This window comes from Anomaloglossus baeobatrachus, chromosome 3 (genome assembly GCF_048569485.1).
Source record: "Anomaloglossus baeobatrachus isolate aAnoBae1 chromosome 3, aAnoBae1.hap1, whole genome shotgun sequence".
NCBI lineage: Eukaryota > Metazoa > Chordata > Amphibia > Anura > Aromobatidae > Anomaloglossus > Anomaloglossus baeobatrachus.
In genome coordinates, this window is record NC_134355.1 from 419,435,065 (window position 1) to 419,450,259 (window position 15,195).

At 42.0% G+C, this 15,195-nt stretch overlaps 1 protein-coding gene across 6 annotated transcripts in view; it reads right to left on the reverse strand.

Moving 5' to 3' along the window:
* Window positions 1–3,170: 3,170 nt before the first annotated feature.
* ARHGEF10 (Rho guanine nucleotide exchange factor 10) overlaps window positions 3,171–15,195 on the reverse strand; it is a 291,401-nt gene continuing 279,376 nt past the window's right edge. For all 6 annotated transcript variants that reach the window (XM_075340320.1, XM_075340323.1, XM_075340321.1 and 3 more), the window contains 2 exons: window positions 13,518–13,640; window positions 3,171–4,335 (listed from right to left, as the gene is read on the reverse strand). In XM_075340320.1, coding sequence (XP_075196435.1) covers window positions 3,824–4,335; window positions 13,518–13,640 — 635 coding nt within the window. In that variant the 3' untranslated portion in view covers window positions 3,171–3,823. The remainder of the gene's footprint in view (window positions 4,336–13,517; window positions 13,641–15,195) is intronic.

Below are 15,195 nucleotides of genomic sequence, written 5' to 3' on the forward strand. Positions count from 1 at the left end.
ATCCATAGGGGACCATAGGCAGCACAGAGGAATATATGCAATCCATAGGGGGCCATAGGCAGCACAGGGGAACGTGTGCAATCCATAGGGGACCATGGGCAGCACAGGGGAATGTATGCAATCCATAGGGGGCCATAGGCAGCACAGGGGAATGTATGCAATCCATAGGGGGCAATAGGCAGCACAGGGGAACGTGTGCCATCACAAGGGGGCTATATTCAATATAAGGGGGCCATATCCAGATTAAGGGGGATAATTTTAGGATGGGGGGCTATGAGGGACATATACCTTATATGATTTCTTAGAGGGACACTGGCATTATAAGATGGACCCCATTTAACATTAAAAAAAAAATTCTCTTTTCCTTCACCAAATTTGGGGGTGCGTCTTATAATCAGGTGCGTCTTATAAAGCGAAAAATACGGTACATGATTTATGTTCATAACATCTCATATATTGTCTATATAATTTTATACTTGTCAGGGTTTTGTAACGCTAATATATGACACCCTTGCTGAGCAGACGATCTCAATTACTAAGTGCCGAAATGGTAACTCCACGCATGCGCGTCCAGTGGTGACCTATTCCGCCCTTCCCTCGGCCGTATCTCTATGGGCGGCGCTGCCCACCCGGTCATGTGTTGTCCTCGTGACCTGATGGGCGGCAGTTGGCTCTTGACGCGGCGGCGGATGTGGTGGGTCTGTTGCTATGGACGCTCATGCGTCGATAACGATTACCTTTGATTGATTGGTTCCTGGCTCTTTTTATACTTGCACACTTCCTTGCATGACACCACCCCTGACGTAGGCATCCGCCGAAACGCACGTCCGTTGGGTGGGGTGCCATCCGGTATGTGCGGTGAGACATTTGATCAGTAAGCAGTATAATATTGTACACTTATGCTTTAACATTAAATTGCCTTGCTGTCTCCTGCGGAGGGCTTCTATGGATCTTAACGAGATTGATTTCTAACAATTTATATAAGGATTATGCCTTGTAATTAATGACATGGTTACTGCCTATGATTTTTTTCGTCTGAGTGATCAAGATCCATATATTCTCTCCACGTGTATGTACACCTGTGGTCCGCACCGGATTGTGCACCCTTTTTATATGTCTGTTATCTGTACCCTGCACCCATGCATTAATAAACATCTTTATTCACATAGGAAGTCTGATCGCATTCTTTTTGGTTTTGGGTTCTCCTTTAATTAAATGTTTTAGAATTTCATAATATACTTTAATCCTGGCATTCTTTTTAAGGTTTATATCAATCATCTCAAACTACAATCCCTACGGTTCCCCAACTGATCATGTTTTCAGGATTTACTCAGTATTAGGGTAGGATTCCACTTGCAAGAGACTCGAGCGTATCTCTCATCGCATCACCAGTGACGGCCTTCCTCTTTCCTGTCAGGAGCGGGTCAGCTGCATAGAAATAGATGCAGCTGACCCGCTCCTGTCGGGAAAGAGGCAGGCCGTCCCAGGTGATGCGATGCGATATACGCTCGAGTCTCTCGCAAGTGGAATACTACCCTTACACAAGTAATGGAATGGTTCAAGGCATCGGAAATTGCACAGGTTCTCTCACCTGTGCAATACTAAGGAAATCCTGAAAACATGATCAGTTCACAAGCCATAAGGACTGAAGTCATCAAAGTTTGGTCAGTGTGTCAATTTTTACCTTATATGAAAAAATAAATGAATTGCAAAGCTTTTCCCACCTATTAAAGTGTTAAAAGACAGCACACAAATTGTGCAGATGGTAAAGTGTACTGTTCTTGATTTTGATGGATCCTTAGATTTGTTTGGGTGACACTTGTTCCATGAATTGCATCAAAACAGTTATCCGTGATTTTTTTCATGGATACAAGGTTTGTGAAAAAAAAACCTGGTATGTGAACAGCTTCTGTAAAAAAATTAAAAATTATAAAACACGTACATGAAAAACAGAAGTCTGAATGAGGCCTAAGAGAAACTTACAGAGAGACTATAGGACTTCTCAGTAATACTTTTTTTCAGAAGTGGTTGTCACTTATAAAGTAATGAAACAATAACTGGCACAAGAACAAAGCAGGAAACAAACACTTTTAGCCACATAGTTAACTAGTGGAAAAAAAAACCCCCAAATCTTTTTGTAAAATGTCTGCTGTGTTGCAGCGTATGACAGATATAAAATGACAAAACACACAGGTGAATCACCTGCTGCCCAATTCTGATGGCAAATAAATAAATGTTTGACAATTAGTAGCACATACTGTAAATGGAATTTTGCAGAAAATGGAGTTTGATATGCCACTTAGAGTATGTCCGCATGCTGAATTCTGGCTTGACAACTAAACTGCACACTTTTGACAAATGTAAACACTGCATTTGACAAAAAGAATGTGGTCAAAACGCATGCATTTTGACAGCGTTTTTGTTGCGTTTTCCTTGTGTTTTGGCAAGTTTTGGACACTACTTTTGAGATTGAAAAGTCAATGGGTGGAAAAAGTTCACAAAACGCAATGAAGAAGTCACATGCTGCGTTTTTTTTAGGCAAAGATTTTGACAAATATTTGTCAAACAAAACGCTGCCTAAAAAAAAGCAACGTGCTGATGGAAATTTTGATTTCTCATAGATTTTCCTGGGGAAGCAAAACACATGCATTTTGTCATTGACACAGTGCAGCTTAAAATGTGACCAAAACGCAAGAAAAACGCAATGTGTGGACGGACCCTTAGGGTGCGTGCCCACAATACGTTTTCACAGTGTTTTAGATGCAGCATGCTTCAGCTGCATCCATCCAAAACGCTGCGATGTACGGTACAAGCACAGTGGATGGGATTCCTAGAAATCCCATGCCCACTGTGCTTGTTTTTTCCACAGCAAACACTGAGCTCTGGTGCGACTTTCCAAGCAGTAGCATGTCAATTGTTTGCTGTGGAGTCGCAAGCATCCTCCACAGGGAGAACAGAAGAGACTGCTACTGCCTGAGCCCGGATTATTTCACGACCCCGCAGGTCAGTACCCACCACGTCCAGTACGCAGATCCTGATCGTGGGCACGTACCCTTAGACTGAATTGCACTGTAATTTTATCACAATTTCTTACAGTCAAAAAAAGTAGAAAGCTGCAGATTTTGTGAGAATATGTTATACACAATAATATTCTACTTTTCTACATTTGTTTGGCATAAGTAATTTATTAAATTCCTCCCATGGTTTTTTTTTTCAAAACATAAAAACTAGTAGAAACATAGAAACTATTTCAATTAAAGTCTACATTATTAAAAGTCATCATTAGCCCAGACTATTACAATGTAACACATCTTTCATTCATATTCACTCATTCATAAACTGGGCCCATAGACTTTAGTGGTAACACATTGGCTTACATGCACAATAACATAATGGCAGACATTCATTTGAGCACTGAGTATCCCCTAAAATGTTTAGGATACATTAGGCATCTTACATGGAGGAAAGTTTGGTTGTTCAAATTTTCTTTCACGTATAAAACATAGAAAATGGCTTATTATATTCTGGAATATTAATAGCAGTGTACTTATATTCACGTTGATGACTGTACCTGTGAACAGAAGATAGCACATAGCTCATCATGACAAAAGAAACAAAAAAATATATTTGTGGTTATTAGCTTGTGTTCCATAGTTATTTACACAGATTGTGTATTGGCTGCAGCATACATTTCTGAGACAAAAAGGAAGCAAATTGGTTACGACGTTTAAGTATTATTAAGGAGAACTAAAAATGGGAAGGCGCAGATGCAGTAGAATACTGTATGAACTATGGCACATATTTAGTGTGCTCCTGCGTGCCATTAAATGTGTAACAATGGGATCTGCCAAACCATAGCAGAAGAAACCGGCTCTTCCTGACGCTGTGGTTTGGGCTTCTTGTTCACTCTTCTGTGGCCCTGTCCCCCGGAAATAACCATGACAGAGTCTGCCTTAAGCTTTCCTGCTCTTCGTCTTCGGCTGCTCTGCGGTGGAACATTGGGATCACTTAGAAGATCATAAAGAGCGCAATCTTCTCTCCCTATGTCGCAAGAATTTGAGCCATGGGACAGTGTAAGAGAGCCAGAAGAAGAAGATAAGTCACTTTTATGTGCAATAGATCCCGTAGAGCCTCCAAGCCAAACGGCGCTATCATTACTGGTGCTGGCTTCCTCATTTTGTAAATGAGCAGTATGAGTGTTGTCGATTTTCTCTTCCACAGTTGAAGTTTGGCTCGATCTACTTGGTGTCCGCTTGTGTTTTCTGTTCACAGCAGTTGCCATTACAAGGAATTTGACAGCACCATGGTGTGCATGATAAGATACCATTCCTCTGCCTGTAAAAAGAAATTAAATTGTTAGGATTGTTCCCTACCACATTCTAAGTACACATTAATAACATTTTCCATTCAAGTGTCATGATAGATAGATAGATAGATAGATAGATAGATAGATAGATAGATACGACAAATAATGTATTACTTGCTGGTTGGAGTAATACATTATTTTCTCTAAAAAATGAGGCTAATAACCTGTGTGGAGAGTCAAGCTGGAAATCTCTCATTCATTCATTCATTCACACTGCATGCAGTTATAAGGACCTTCCTAGTAAAGAAAACAGGCTGCTGGGTTGGCAAATTTGGTATTAAAAATCAAGATTTAAAATAAATACAGTATATAAATACAGCACAAAATCTGTATGGAGCCCACTGAATACAAAACTACACTTTTCACCCAATTTAATTACATTTTTCATGGCCCATCTTTAACACTAGACTAAAAATACTGCGAACATTAAAACTTGAAACCTCCCACCTTCACGAGATTTGGCCCCCAAATGTAGGTTCTATAGAAATAAAGGAGAAAATAGGTGTCTGTGTTGAATGCAAAACCACAGTTTTTGTCCAAAGGGTCTTAAAGAATTAAAGTGACAGCACCCGACGGGTTGCTCTTAAGAAGGCTGTAACCATATAGTTGCTAAAGTGGGGCAACCTGATAACTCCCTGTAAAGTCTACTACAGCAAATGCAGTCAACAACCAGGGCACAAGTAACTGGGCCTCATTTATGAGAATTGCCTCACAGTAACATTGTTCTGGTTGCCTATAGCCACTACAGAAGTAAATGAGACCTCATTTAGAAGAATTGCCTCACAGTAAGATAACTCTGGTTTTCTATAGCAACCAGAGTGCAGGTTTCAGCATTAAAGTTCCTGAGGTAAAGTGAAAGCTGACCTCTGACTGGTTGCTATGACCTTCTCCCGACAACAATTTTAAAAATTATAAGCTCTTTCCACAGGTGTTCAATAGGATTTAGATCCAGATTAATTGCTGGCTACTTCAGAACTCTCCAGTGCTTTGCTTCCATCCATATCTGGGTGCTTCTTGTGTTATGTTTGGGATAATTGTCCTGCTGGAAGACCCATGACCTAGGACGCAAACTTAGCTTTCTGACACTGAGCTCTACATTGCGACCCAAAATCTTTTGGTAATCTTCAGATTTCATGATACCTTACACACAGTCAAGGCACCCAGTGCCATATGCAGCAATTCAACCCCAAAACATCTTTGAACCTCCACTATATTTGACTGTAGGTACTGTGTTCTTTTCTTTGTAGGTCTCATTTTTGGTTAACAGTAGAAGGATGTACTTTACCAAGAAGATCTATCTTGGTCTCAGCTCTCCACAAGACGCTTTTCCAGAAGGATTTTGGCTTAAGGGTACTTTACACGCTGCGATATCGGTACCAATATCGCTAGCGAGCGTACCCGCCCCCGTCGGTTGTGCGACACGGGCAAATCGCCGTCCGTGGCGCACATCGCTTATACCCGTCACATGGACTTACCTTTCCTGCGACGTCGCTCTGGCCGGCGAACCGCCTCCTTTCTAAGGGGACGGTTCGTGCGGCGTCACACGGCAGCCGTCCAATAGCAGAGGAGGGGCGGAGATGAGCGGGATGTAACATCCCGCCCACCTCCTTCCTTCCTCATTACCGGTGGACGGAGGTAAGGAGATGATCGTCGCTCCTGCGGTGTCACACATAGCGATGTGTGATGCCGCAGGAATGAGGAGCAACCTCGCTACGTATGAGACAATGATTTTTGGTAAATAAACAACCTCTCATATACCAATGATTTTTGTCTCTTTTGTTATTGTTTAAGGTCGCTCCTGCCTGTCACACTCTGCGATGTTGCTAACGGCGCCGGATTTGCGTCACAAACACCGTGATCCCGACGATATATCGTTAGTGATGTCGCAGCGTGTAAATGGCCCTTTACTCACGCACATTTTGGCAAAATGCAATCTAGCTTTTTTATATGTCTCTATGTCAGTAGAGAGGTCTTCCAGAGTTTCCTGATATAGAGTTTCACCTCATTGAAATGTCAACGGATAGTTTGCGCTACCACTGATGAACCCTTAGCCTGCATGCTGCTTATCTACCATCTGCACTATACTTGCAACCTTTTATTAATTTTTCTCTCCTATCCACATCCAGGGAGATTAGCTATAGTGCCATGGGTTGTAAACTTCTTGATTATGTTATGAACAGTGGAAAAAAGAACATCAAGATCTCTGGAGATGGACTTGAGAACCAAAATTGTTGAAAAATATCAAAAATCTCAGGGTTACAAGTCCTCAGACAATTCTCTTTTTGCTCTCCATGCTTAGTGTGGCACACACAAATACACAATGCAAAGATTGAGTTACCGTATTTTTCACTTTATAAGACGCACTTTTCTTCCCCCAAAATTTGGGGGAAAGTAGGGGGTGCGTCTTATAATCCGAATATACGGGGGGGTGTATATATATATATACACAGAGTCCAGTGGAGGTGCGGGCAGCTCTGGAGCGGTGCTGGGGACTGCTTGGGGCTGGGAGCGGCAGCGTTTCATCTCCTGCTCTCCCGCTCATATAATATGCACAGCCGCTGTCCATCAGAAGCGTGGTGCTGAAACTGCATCGCGCTGATGGGCTGAGGGAGCTGTGCATATTATCTGCCTGTGCTTACCTTTGATTGCACAGGATCTCCCCTCCCCCTGTGTTAGATATAGCCTCCCGTGCTGCTGCCCATAGTAAAATAATAAACTCTTTACTCACCTCCTCCAGCGTCTGGCTGGGGTCTCCCTCCTGCTGGCTGTGATTAGGTACACAGAGATTTCACTCTGCCGTGCCGATCACATGACCTCCACTAGAACTAGGAAGTAGGAAGTGCAGGAGACAGGAGGAGTTCAACCCCGAGGAGGGAGACACGAGACAGGACTGTGCTGCAGAAGGTAAGGAAAGAGTTTATTTTACTAAAAGCAGCAACATGGGGGCGATATGTAACAGAGGGTGATGTGTGCCTGCCTGCCACAGAGGGTGATGTGTGCCTGCCTGCCACAGAGGGTGATGTGTGCCTGCCTGCCACAGAGGGTGATGTGTGCCTGCCTGCCACAGAGGGTGATGTGTGCCTGCCTGCCACAGAGGGTGATGTGTGCCTGCCTGCCACAGAGGGTGATGTGTGCCTGCCTGCCACAGTGGCCCTGTCTGCCTGCCACAGTGGCCCTGTCTGCCTGCCACAGTTGCCCTGTCTGCCTGCCACAGTGGCCCTGTCTGCCTGCCACAGTGGCCCTGTCTGCCTGCCACAGTGGCCCTGTCTGCCTGCCACAGTGGCCCTGTCTGCCAGCCATAGGGGAAATGTGGCATCACTGGGGGACGTGTTCAATATAAGGTGGCCATATCCAGATTAAGGGGGCTAATTTTAGGATGAGGGGGCTATGAGGGACATATACCCTATATTATTTGTTAGACGGACACTGGCATTATAAGACGGACCCCATTTATTAAAAAATTCTCTATTCCTTCACCAAATTTGGGGGTGCGTCTTATAATCAGGTGCGTCTTATAAAGCGAAAAATACGGTAACTGTTTCCTTTTTTATTTGGTTTCAGTTGTGATTTTCATATTACTCACAGTCGTTACTTGCCAGACGAGTATCAAGTTGAAACAGAGTTGTTTACCCACAAATTTTGAAAAAATGCCAACAGTTTTGTCTGACCCATTTTGGGGTTGTGTGCTAAATTATTTTTATTTTGCTTACTTATAGAGCACTAATAATTCCACAGCGCTTTATAGACGTGATCCTCACTGACCCCATTGGGGCTCAATCAAAATTCCCCTTCAGTATGTCTTTGGAGTGTGGAAAGAAACTGAAGTTCCCGGAGGAAACTTATATAAAATTTTGTAGGAGAAATACTTCACTTTCTGGAACAATTTCAAGGGTGCCAACACTTTTGGCCATGACTGTACAATAAATAGAAAAAGTGAAGCACATAAGCATGTATAGGTTAGGTAAATATAATTTACAAAAAGTGCAGTGGACTATGTATTGAAAACCAGTATCATATATTCATGGGGAAATATGCCCTGGGTATTTGGCTGTTACTGTTTCAATATGTGGAGACAGTAAATCTGGGATCCAGGTTCACACAAAATTCATCACATATACTAAAAGGGGTGTTCAAGCCTACATGAGTTTGGGTTACTTCTAAAAAGGTCCAAATTGCAGAATCAGGGGATTTGCAGATAAATATAGTATTTTTTTCCATAAACAGCTCATGATCATATTCATTTGCTTTCTGTGTACATTCGTTTAAAAGTACTATATGACGGACTCCTAACATTTTGTAATAACGCAATGCAAAATATTAGATGTAAGTTCAGATTTCATAAAAACTGCTCTGTTAAAGGGTTGTCTGAAACTAACAGTGAATTTCATACTATATATATATTTAATGTAAAAATGTAACCAATTTCCAATTGACCTCAATTTAATATTTCCCAACCTTCCCCATCTACTCTAACTACTTGTGTTGTTTTTTTTCTTACATCCAATGACGAGCCATTTGAGTCTCTCCGTATGCACTGGGGATTCTCAAATGCATCATCAGGGGGCTTGAGTTGTGGTCACTCCCACTACTTCCTTTTCCGGTCTGAAACGAAGACATCATCAAGGGGCAGTGATGTGGTCACTTACACAGCTCCTGTCATTGCTGTCCCCTGATGATGATGAGCTTTTATCATGTTGTCACCCTCCTCAGGTCCCTGCATCTTAGGTACCCACTGCTTCTCTTTTGCCACCTTGTTCACTGAATTGTGACAGCATCAGGGTGAGTGATAGCAGCACTGCCACCTAATGAAGATTCATTTCAGGGCGGTGACAGTAGTGCCATCCTACAGCTCCCGTCACTCAAGTTGGTTATTTCAAACAAAGGGGAGGAAATAGAAGCAGAAGGGACTTAAGAAGCAAAGCTGCAGGATCAATTGGAATTTGTTTTTTCACCTATTCCAGTACCTTGTATGGTAAAATGAATGGTGTCTTTCAAAAATAAAACTCAATGAATACAACTCGTTTTGTAAAAAAAAAACCAAAAAAAAACCCAAGACATTTATGTGGAGGGGGAAATTTAAAAAGTTATGCCCCTTGGAAGAGGGGAGGAAAAAACAAAAGCATAAGAACAGAAATTGGTGGTGCTGGGAAAGAGTTAATTCAAGAACATTAGAAAAGTGGTTAGACATATAATATGAACTTCACTGTTAGTTGGGAACAAACCCTTGACAGTATAAGGTTTATTTAAGTTGGTGATCCCAATTTTTCTTGTCTTGGGAGCCAAACGCATCTCAGAGAGGGTCACGACCCACGTTCGGAGCCTCCTTGAATAGTGCCATCCAGCTCCTGCCTATCTCAAAGAACTGACACCCAGAACCCCAATAATTGATAGAATTACAGTAAAATATTTCCGACAAAAATCACACCAAGACAGTATATTTACATTTATGGGTTCCCATATTTAACCTTATTCAATATTCTTGCATGAAGCACTCCCACCACACTATCTTCCAGCTTCAAACACTGTATCTCCCTGGCAGTATCATCCTATGTTCATTTTAGCTCTTAAATTATCTTTCTAACCCCAAGGCCAGTATATGCACTTCCAGACTAAAGGTGCCGTCACACATAACGAGATCGCTAGCGAGATAGCTGCCGAGTCACAGTTTCTATGACGCAGTAGCGATCCCGTTAGCGATCTTGTTATGTGTGACACCTACCAGCGATCAGGCCCCTGCTGTGAGATCTCTAGTCCTTGCCGAATGGTCCAGGCCATTTTCTTCAAAGGCAATGTCCTGCTGGGCAGGACGCATCGCTGTGTTTGACACTGTGTGACAGGGTCACAGTGACTGCTGAGATCGTTATACAGGTCGCAACTGCGACCTGTATTGTTCTGCATCGCTGGTAAGGTGTGACTGTGTGACATCTCACCAGCGATCTCCCAGCAACTTACCAGCGATCCCTATCAGGTCGCATCATTTTCAGGATCGCTGGTAAGTCGTTATGCGTGACTGGGCCTTAACTTTTTTATGTAGGACTACTCAAAAGAGTTACTATCTGGAGACCTGCTGTTATCCATTTGCATTAATAGACAATGTATTGATACATCAAGCTGGTAGACAAGAGCGAGCCACAGGTTGGAGATCTCGGATTTAACATGTAAAAATAACAAGTAAAATAATTCTATTGTTTGGAGATGAATTTGAACTAAAAAAATTAATGATCTGTTGCATAAGAAACATAAAGAAAACCTCTTTGCTCGCAATGGTTATTAGTATTGATGTCATTAACAGCAGAGTTTAGAAAAATAAGGGGCTTCTGTGATCAAAAAATGTGCAAATTAATTTTTCTGATAAGCCAATAAAGGTATCACTTTTTCTTTTTAACATAAAATAAATTTACACAGAAAACCAAGATAAAAAAAACATTTATAAAAAAAAAAAAAGCCAAGCTTGACTGGCCTGAAAAACAGAGCAAAGCAAAACAATGACATAGTGTAAAAAGATCAAGTTCATCAGGTTTCCGATGTTCTGAGCTGCAAGAGAAATAATGTTGATGAGAGATTCCATTAACTTGGCAGATTTATCTGCTAACAGGATAAACACTGAGCCTGTGTTTTCAATTTCACCTACATCACAAATTGCTGGGTGTTACAGATGTGTGAATTAGTCAGCCAGCATTTAGGGACACAGCTAAAGGGGGCTTTACACGCTGCGATATCGGTAACGATATATCGTCGGGGGTCACGTCAGTAGTGACGCACATCCGGCGCCGTTACCGACATCGCAGAGTGTAACACAAATGAGCGACAATCAACGAGCGCAAAAACGTGGAAAATCGTTGCTTGTTGACACGTCGCTCATTTCCTTAATATCGCTGCTGCTGCCGGTACGATGTTGTTCGTTGGTCCCACGGCAGCACACATTGCTGTGTGTGACACCGCAGGAACGACGAACATCTCCTTACCTGCCTCCACCGGCAATGCGGAAGGACGGAGGTGGGCGGGATGTTACTTCCCGCTCATCCCGCCCCTCCGCTTCTATTTGCCGGCCGCTTAGTGACGTCGCTGTGACGTCAAACGCACCTCCCCCTTGAGGGAGGGATTGTTTGGCCGTCACAGCGACGTCGCTGCACAGGTATGTGCGTGTGACGCTTCCGTAGCGATAATGTTCGCTACGGCAGCGATCACCACATATCGTTACAATGACGGGGGCGGGTGCAATTGCTAGCGATGTCGCAGCGTGTAAAGCACCCTTAACACTGCACAAAAGCAAAGATACAGATATACTAAAAGTCACCGTCATTTACATTACCACAACAGAATTGCTGTCATAAGTCCTAGTTCACATGAGCCAATTCCAACAACCAGACACAGGGCAACTTTTGAAAGGGTTTTAGTGAATTATTTTCTAACATTTTGACCATGAATCTTTTACTCAGTTTATGACAACCAGAGAAAGTCCTCATGTCTGATTAATTCTCTGAGATTAAATATTATCCCGTATGTAATCTACATACTTATCCTGTTCTGTCCTGGTGCTCTCTAGTACCTCTTTTCGATACCTTGTTCTGTATGTACTTTATTTTAATAAATCCAATATATATACATGGTATAAGAGAAACATTTTTCGCCCACAGAAAGTAATGTGAAATTCAAACAAATAATTAACTTCTAATACAAAGATATGTTGCATAACATTGGAGAATGAAGTTGTGGTGCTATTAGAGCCATATTTAATATTTGTGTGACTTCCATGAGCTTGAAGGACTGCATCCATGCGGTTCCATAATGATTCACACAATATATTGATGATGTCACCAGGAATAGCAAAGAATGCAGTCTTACATGCCTCCCAGAGTTCATCTAGATTCTTTGGTTTTGTCTTCCAAGCTTCCTCTTTCATCCTACTCAAAACATGTTCAATGATGTTCATGTCTGGTGACTGAGCAGGCCAGTCCTTGAGCACCTTGATTTTCTTTGACAGGAGGAACTTTGTTGTAGAGATGGATGTATGAGATGGAGCATCATCCTGCTGCAGAATGTAAGAGGTAGCTAATACTTCTTGATATTTTAGGCTATTGATATTGCCTTCCACCTTGCAAATGCTTCGCACACCCCCATACTGAATGTAACCCCAGACCATGATCTTTCCACCACCAAACAACTGTTTTCTGGATCCATACGAGCTCCAGTAGGTCTTCTGCAGTATTTGTGGTGGCTGTGCTGTAATTCAACTGAAGATTCATCAGAGAAATCCACCTTCTGCCACTTTTTCAGCGTCCATCTGTTTAGCAGGCTGGGGGACTTGGCAAATTCCACATGGTTTTTTAATTGCCTTTTGTTTAGTGCTGGCTTCTGGACACTGATTCGACCATGGAGGCCATTTCGAGACAGAATCCTACAAACTGTTCTAGTTGACACAGGGACTTGAGGTGACCAGGCCTTTTGGAGCTCTGCTGCAGCGGAAGAGGGGCTGGCTTTGGATTTTCTAACCAACAAACGTTCCTCCTGAGCAGTTGTCTTGCAGGGTCTGACGTACCTGGGCTTGTCAAAAACATCTCCAGTCTCTTCAAATCTTTTTTTAATTCTTTGTACCTGACGCTGAGACACATTAAAGGTGCCAGCCACCTCTGCAGTGGATCTGGTCTTCAGCCTCTTGATAATCAAGGCTTTGGTCGCAGGGTGGATTTTTGGCATGTTGTCAGAGGTCAAGTTGTAGTTCAACTGAAGGTCTGGGGTGCTGGGTTTTTTTTTTATACACACCCACTAATTAACCGATCATTTAGTGAGAACAGGTGAGGATGTAAACTAGGATTGGGTGCATTATATGACTAGGCGAAATAACGTTTGTCTTGCCAAAATCTGACCTTTCTGTGTTCATTAAATGATCAATATTTCAGCTTTGCAGCAACTTTATTTTCATAATCTAAACCAAATTTGGGAGGGTTTCAGCTTTCAAAAGAGTAATTTATGAAACCAATGGATGAATTTAAAGTCAGGTTATAAGCTTTTATTTACATAACATGGATAAGCGACAGAACGTCTTTCAGGGACTGTAGTTGGTATTTGACATTATGAAGGCATATTTTCCGTTTTTGGTTTCTTCAATATTATTGACAATATTTCTTAATTTTCTCTAGGTTACACTTACCAGTCACTTTTGGAATTCCTTGCAGTCGGGGCACAGGAAAAGCTACAATGACACCAAGATTTGTTCCAACCATTAGCAATCCATGACAAACCAGCAAGCTAGTTACAGACACACGCTGCTGTCCTGAAATTAGAAGAAACAAAATATGAAATAACTATAGTTAACATATATTTTGTATAAAAGAAAATATCACAATGTAAAGTCCTTGGCGCCCCGAAGAGCTGAAGAGTAAATAAGGTTTCTATATCAGGGCAGTATGGAACTTTGAATCAAAATAGAGGAATTATTTAAAAAAAAAGGTTGAGTTTTTAACAGTCTAATGCAGATATCTTTATTGAGGTATGTTTTCCCAAAATAAAAAGCCATCCCTTGGGTAGAGATTAACTTGCTCACTGCTGTGGATCTAGCTCTGGCTCCTCCAACAATCCTGAGAACTTGGCTGTGTAGCGCTCTGTCTTGAATATAGTGGTGCACATACTTGGCCGCCACGCCATCCATTAGAAACGGGACTGGCAAAAATAGCAGAGATCTGTTTTCGGCTTTCTCCAGCAGTTCCATAGACAATGGATTATTAAAACAAGCACACACCAGCAATGAAAAAATCTTTACTTTAGTGCTTTATGAAGGTTATTTGTGTTGATATAATTAAAAGCAGAGTTAAAAAAATTTGTATTTGTACATTGTTATTCATGAATTGACACTAAGTTGAGAGGAATGCTGAACTTTACAGCCACTTCTGCAATTTGTAAATGTGACTGTCTTCTCAGTCTGGTCTGTAAATTGGACCAGAGTAGTGCATGGTGTATTTTTTTTACTTTGCACATGGACCAAAGCTTCATGTGGAAAATAGCCTATGTGCTAGTGGTCATGGGTTAACCGTGGACACATGGAGTGAAAATATGCTGTGCAAACTTAAAGCAACACTTTAAGCTTTAAACTGTGTGCACAATGATTAGGCAATCTGTCTTTCTGATGACTAATTTTTATTATTGAACAATGATAGTGCTGTTGGTCAATCAAAAAGGTTAATAAACCTGAATATGTAAGAAAGTGAAACTAAGGTTTTAACTTCCTAAGGCTATGTACGCACGTTGTATCTTTGTGGTGACCACAAAGCTGCACATTTTTGGCCCCAAAAAAACGCACCTGCGGCAAAAACACTACATCTGAAGCTCACAGTGAGCGCCATAAAACATGACTGCTTGCTATGAGCGCCACGCAGCAACTAAAGTGAGCCGCACAATCAGCGGTGACGTCACTCGGGTGATTTGCGGTAACAGGTGGAAGTCTCCAGCTGTGGCCGCGGCTAACCTGAGTGACGTCTTTTTTGGTTTCTTTCAGTTTCTTCCATCTTCCCTGTGCGACTGTGTGAACATGCCTTAAGTCCTGAGTCTCGCCCTCTGCCTCTCTGCACTTCTTTTATGTTTATTTGCGTTACACTTGGTTTATAGTTTGAGTGCAGTTAAGGACACTCAGGGTCAGTCGACGATTACGTGATCTTAGGGTGCCAAACTCCGTGGTCAAGAAGGAACATAACAGGGTCAGGTTTAGTGTACTATTAGTCTGTTTAGGGACCTATGGCTAACATTTCTCCTGGTTCATTTGCCCCTGTGTGAGAGGAAGGACTCAGTCATAACATAACTGTGCACACAGTGTATCTTATGAAGATTAATGTGAC